At 43.1% G+C, this 6,000-nt stretch overlaps 1 protein-coding gene across 1 annotated transcript in view; it reads right to left on the bottom strand.

Annotated features, from left to right (window-relative positions):
* The window catches only part of ephb6 (eph receptor B6), an 81,986-nt gene that overhangs the window by 40,656 nt on the left and 35,330 nt on the right, over nt 1-6,000 (bottom strand). The window contains 3 exon segments of the mRNA XM_080427482.1: nt 3,203-3,498; nt 4,247-4,282; nt 4,284-4,408. Coding sequence (XP_080283608.1) covers nt 3,203-3,498; nt 4,247-4,282; nt 4,284-4,408 — 457 coding nt within the window.

The raw sequence follows: 6,000 nt of genomic DNA, 5'->3' as shown, positions 1-6,000 counted from the left end.
TTTTAGTCCCTGGGCCAACAAGACCCCAAATGTATTTTCAATCTACTGGATAGGCGAAAGGGCCTTTCTGTGTGGAGTTTGCATGTTCTTGCATGTTCTCGTGTCCCCTCGGGTAGGTACCCTCACAAAAAACATGCAATAATCCTGGTCTCTATACTGCCTCCCCCTGGTCAACCGGGGCGCCTGAAGGGAAAGGAACTGGTTGGAATAACGTGTTCCTTCCACGCGCTACGTCCTACCGGGGAAACTCCCCCCCGTCAGGTGATAAGAAGCGGTCTGCTAACTCCTCATCCGTTGAAGGAAGCATGAGCTCAGTTCGGGGCTCTCCCCAGGCTGGCAGAGGGAGAGTAGCGCCCAGGATTACAAGCTTAGGCATTGGCACTGGGTGAAAAATAGGGTTACAAAATCGTGGGATAAAAATGTTAAGAAAAAACAAATGTACTGGATAGAGTCTTACCTATTAATGGCGGTCAAAATGGCGGTCACTTTTGACCAGGAAGAGTAAAGATGTAACAAAGTTGAATAAACCACTAACATTTCAACAGTGGGGAGGAAATCATAAGGTCTTGCCTTTAGGCAATCGGATGAAAAACACAATAATTAGGATTTGGGAAAGTTGTAAACTTGAAGTATTCTAACCCTAACCCTCTTGGGGCAATAAAAGGTGCAACATCCAGTTATAGAAGCATGAATCAAAGTAGAACATCCAGAAAGCTGAAAGACCATGTTGGCTTCAGAGAGAGTCCAGGTTGGAACAGCTCTATGATGAGGGGGAATGAGGAATTCTCAAAAAGCTCTGTGAGTGACGCCTGATGGATATCATGTTGAAAGCTGTAAAATGCTCCACAGGGCTTCTTCCAGGAGGTGAACCTCTGTAGTATGTTTGCCCTTTAGCCAGAGAAGGATACCTTTCCAGGCAAGCTTCGTCAATGCTTTTTAGACAAGCATGTGCTGCTAATCTGTTGTACTTTCACATCAGCTACTGACCCTTTCCGCAATAACACAAGACTCCACACAGAGGTCCCTCAACCCTGCATCTTGGAATAATTTCCCTAGAATGGAAAGTAGATTGCAAATGGTGTGGAACTCCCCCATCCTGATAACAGCGTTTTTTTAACATACTATTTGACACTATTTCTGTCACCTTGACGACGTATAATACCCGCCTTTTTTCAAAACAACAAAAAGTGTATATCGTCGGTGTCCGGGACGAACCAGCTAACTCCATTTTCAGCTTTTTTTTTTTTTTCATAAATCAACGCTATTGAACACCCTTTACGTCTGTGTAAAAAATCTAAACATTTGAACCAATGAAAAGTATTAAAAAGCGCCTCTGACGAAACCTCCCAACTCCATTGGATCCTCAAACTGTCCGTCAAAAACAAACAACTCCCCCTCTCTACTCTGCTGCAGCCTTTTCACAACACAGAACAGAGCGCAGTGAACGAGGAGGAGTATCACGTAAACAAACTCCCCGTAGTCTGTTAAAACTATGCAGTGTACCTGTTTATCAAACTTAGCAGTGATGCTAATGTTATGAAAACAAGTAATTATATTTCTAAAATCTATGAAGTGTTTAATGAAGAGAGCAATGTGACAAGAAGAAAGGAGTTGATAGCATTTCTGTCGCGACTCGCGCTAGTTCTACTGAAACTCCAATTCTGTGAACTCCTCTTTGCAAAAGTTATTGTAATATTTAAAGTCCTGTTTATTATTGTTGGCCTATATAAGTGTCATGAAGCATCAGGGCATTAATTCACACGTTGTTGTGATGCATTGTGAGCTTGGATCCATTGTTAGCTTTTGGAAATTTGTACCCTTTTGAAACCTCTCCCTCAGCAGCAAGTGGAGCTATTGTTGTTTGGACACCTAACTCCATTTCAGCTTGATTTCTGCTCGTCTGAAACTACTATCTCCACTTGCGCTGGATTTGGGTAAAGTGGTGATAATATAATGACACATGCAAGCATCTGACGATATATAAAGTCACTATACCAACTTTGATGAGGCAGTATTGCTTTGCTTTAAAAATATAAGGTTTTCTTCATTTCCTGAAAAACGTATATTTTGTTTTTTCCTGAACAATGAGCGTTTTGGAGTTAGCAGGTTCGGGCTGGACAGCAGAGATATGCAGATTCAAACACATTACCTTTATAAATGTTTTAGTTGCCTTAGGTTCAAGATTAAGTATGATATTGACCGTTTGTATGCTTTTTGGCAACAATGAATACGTTAATAGGGACAAATAACAAAATGTCCAATAAATATGAAAACTACTCGCTAATCAAATATTAATTAACTTGTATTGACCCTATAAGAAATGTTATATAGGTACGGTTTTGCCCACTCAAATAGTACCGATATCTGGTCTGGCCCATGGACTATTTGCCTCGGAATAGGGACACTATGTTTTCATGTGGTTAAAATTTGCCTTCTTGAAACACTAACAACCACACAATCCTGAGCGTGTCTACGATTAAACCCCAGGCCTTCTCCTGAGATGTCTGCCTGTCAGCTTCCTAACTATCAATCCTCCAATGAGGCAACATAGAGGCGTGCATAGCTGAACCGTTTTAGCACCCTCTGGTGGACAGATTGATGTGATCTGATTTGCTTTATTGTCCTCTTGGGTAAAATTGTCCTCTGCATTTAACCCATCCTAATGAGCAGTGAGCAGCCACCCTGCAGCGCTGGGGGACCAACTCCAGTTGTAATGCCAGTACCTTGGTCAAGGGCATCGGCCCCTGGAAACCACGGTACCCGGAGGAGACCCAACGCAAACATGGGATGCAGACTCACACTTCCTCACTCCCTGCATATGCCAATGTTCAATGCCCATGTGCAATTTCAGATGGATTCAGTCAGCCCACCGAGGAGACAAATGGATGAGGACGGACTGACTGAGAGTTTTGTTCACTTAACCCATTGATACCTGGAACGTATCTGTGTCACTTTTAGATTTCTTTAGGCTATTCAAAAATAGCAGATATACAAGCTCATAGCGCGGCACCGAGTGCCGCGCTACGAGCTTGTAGATCTGCTATTTTTAAAAAAACGTGAAAATAATTTTTTTTACATTTTTTTCCGAAAAACTGTTAGGATTTAGAAAATGTTTAGAAGCGGCCTCAGGTCTTAATGGGTTAATATTAGGATTAATGCCACCAAACAATACTGTACTATCAACTATTGATGGTCAACTCACGTAGGCAGACAGATTCATTAACGTTGGGTTCGTGGCCTTCGTCACAGACACACCCTCCGACTGGCACCATCCACTCGCCTTCTGCGTTGCAGTGCATGCGCGGCGCACTGGCACCCGGCGCTTGGCTGTTTGGGACACACGTGCCACTCACGGGAACCAAAGAGGTCGACTCCGCCCCCGAGGGAGTGGCGGGGTAAGACGCCAGATGACGACTGGTGGCCGGGCAGCGGCGGTAGAAGACGGACACGCCCATGAGGGAAACGCAGGCGCCACTGTCGACGACGGCCAGGACAAATCTGAAACCAAGGTGGAAGGGGAGGTCAAACTAAGATGGCAAGCAATTCTGCAGAATCGCTTGACACTTGACATGCATGCAGTATGTGTGTACTGTATTTTATTTTATTTTTTTCATCTTTTCAGTTACACACATTCAGACCTTAACCCATTGAGACCTGAAGCCGATTCTACATGTCTCCTAAATCCCAACAGTTTTCTGAAAAACGTAAGTTTCTATATCAGTGGTTCTCAAACTTTTTCATGTCAAGGACCCCCCAAATTATATGTATTTGGCTGCGGACCCCCATCAAAATATTTTGTTCCAGGGACCCCCCAGAAGCAAATATTTGAGTAAAACATTTTTGCTTTAAAAATATATATATTCACAGATTTGCACACATTTTCACGATTTTTCAAAAATAGCAGATCTACAAGCTCGTAGCGCGGCACTCGGTGCCGCGCTATGAGCTTGTAGATCTGCTATTTTTGAATAGCCCAAAGTGTAAAATAATGCTTTTTAGCTCAAATCTAAAAATGACACAGTTTCAGGTCTTAATGGGTTAAGACTGTTTTTAAGTTACCCAATACACTCAAGAGTTCTCTTATGTTAGTCACTGAGTTGCTCTGTAACAAAATGATGGTACAGTAGACTTCCTTGCCCAAGGGCACATTGATACCATAGATGAAAGGGAAGTGTTTTTTTTGCTCATTTCCCCTGGGTCTGGCTGTTTTGAGTCATTGTGGATTAAAACAGAACATAGCGGTTACCCATTGCGTGTGAGTGGGGCGAAGCTGCGTGTCTTGGCGGCGGTAGCGATTAGGTTGGTACTGGTGAGGGGAGCTGGGCTCCACCTTGGAGAAGCTCTTATCTGCAGCGATGGTGTCAATCTTTACCCAGCCTTCCCTGGTTTCCTTCTCCCCATTGGACGGCTGGAGGGAGGGGGGAGGGGGGGTGGGGTGGAAGAGGGTGGAGGAGGTTGGAGGAGGGTGGAGATAGAGTGGACACACGGCACGGGGTCGGAAGGACGAAGAGGGGAGAGGGAAAGATAATGAGTGGTCAAGAGAGGAAGAAAATTACATGTTTGATGAAACGTGGTCGACGGAACGGAAGACAACAGGCAAACAATAGAGTCAAATTATGGACATGGAAAGGAGTCAGTTGGCGGATGAACAATAGAGATAGAAAGAAAACAGAGGAATAAATCAAGAGAGAGAACAGACATGGGAAAGAAAAGTTCAGACCAAGTTCAGAGGTTGATGTTTGTCTGTCTTGCCAGATGATCGGAAATCTTAAGTCAATTTATTAGCTAGAACAGCAGAGAAAACCTTGGTTAACAAAAGTCTTTGCATTGGTTCTGCAATGCTGTTAGTTTTTAAATCTCCAAATTGTTTCCATCTAGTTTTAGCCCATACATTGAATTTAGATGTCACCAGACGTATCAATGAGTATATGTGAGTCTATAGGTTTTTTGAATGCAACTAAACTACATTTATTTAAACCCCCAAAAAATGCATGCACTGAGAAGTTTAGGTAAAACACAACCAAACTTAACTAAACCTGTTAAGTCGGTATTCCTCCTCTTCAACCATTTAGTCTCATATGAATACATGGCTGTCTGTGCGGTATATGAATTAGGGGTGGGACGATATATCGATATCGCGATATATCGCGATACTTTCTCCGGCGATAACTAATCGATATACTGCCGAAAAATATCGATAATTTTTTTTTTTTTAAATGTTTGTGATACGTTGTTTTTCCTACTCTGTATTTGTGTAATGATGATTTTGGACTGTTTGGTGCTATTTTATGTGTTTATGAATTGAATACAAGGACTATCGTGATATATCGTTGGTGAAATTTCATGCAATATATCGTGATATCGCAATATATCGATATTTCCAGATATCGTGATATATCGTTGGTGAAATTTCTTGCAATATACAGTATATTGAATATCGTGATATCGCAATATATCGAATATCGTCGAATATCGTGATATATATTGTTATCGTGGGCCTAATATCGTGATATATATCGTATCGTGAGGTACCCATATCGTCCCACCCCTAATATGAATACATATGAATATGTAGCGTACAGCGTCCCACCAGGGGATCTGTGCTCAACTCTCCCCCCTAGACTCTTGTGGCTGGTTGCTGTGCTTCCTGCCCTGTTGTGACTCGTTATCGCTCATCAGGCTTTGATTTGCATTCTTAAGCAGCATCCCGTGTTCCCTAAGGAAAACGTGTGTATTCATCTGTGAACACCAACTCTCCTCCCTCCCTCCCTCCCTCCCTCCCTACCTCCACTCGGTGAGGGTGAAGACCCATGCTACAGTACCTGAAGCAGTGGGGGAGCTCAGCATTTTCTACTTTTACCTTGAAGAGGCAGAAATGTAGAGACGAAAAAAATATGCAACTTGCTAACTCTTGCCAGACACTGCGTGTCCCCCACCCCCCTGACCCTCTCAAGACTGAGGGAACTTCCGAGAGTCCGCAATGAAACAGTGGATGGGTAG

Source organism: Gymnoscopelus braueri, assembly GCF_963280865.1.
Source record: "Gymnoscopelus braueri genome assembly, chromosome: 4".
Taxonomy (NCBI): Eukaryota; Metazoa; Chordata; class Actinopteri; order Myctophiformes; family Myctophidae; genus Gymnoscopelus; species Gymnoscopelus braueri.
Note: the sequence above shows the minus strand (reverse complement) of the source record. Positions and strands in the feature narration are given on the sequence as shown.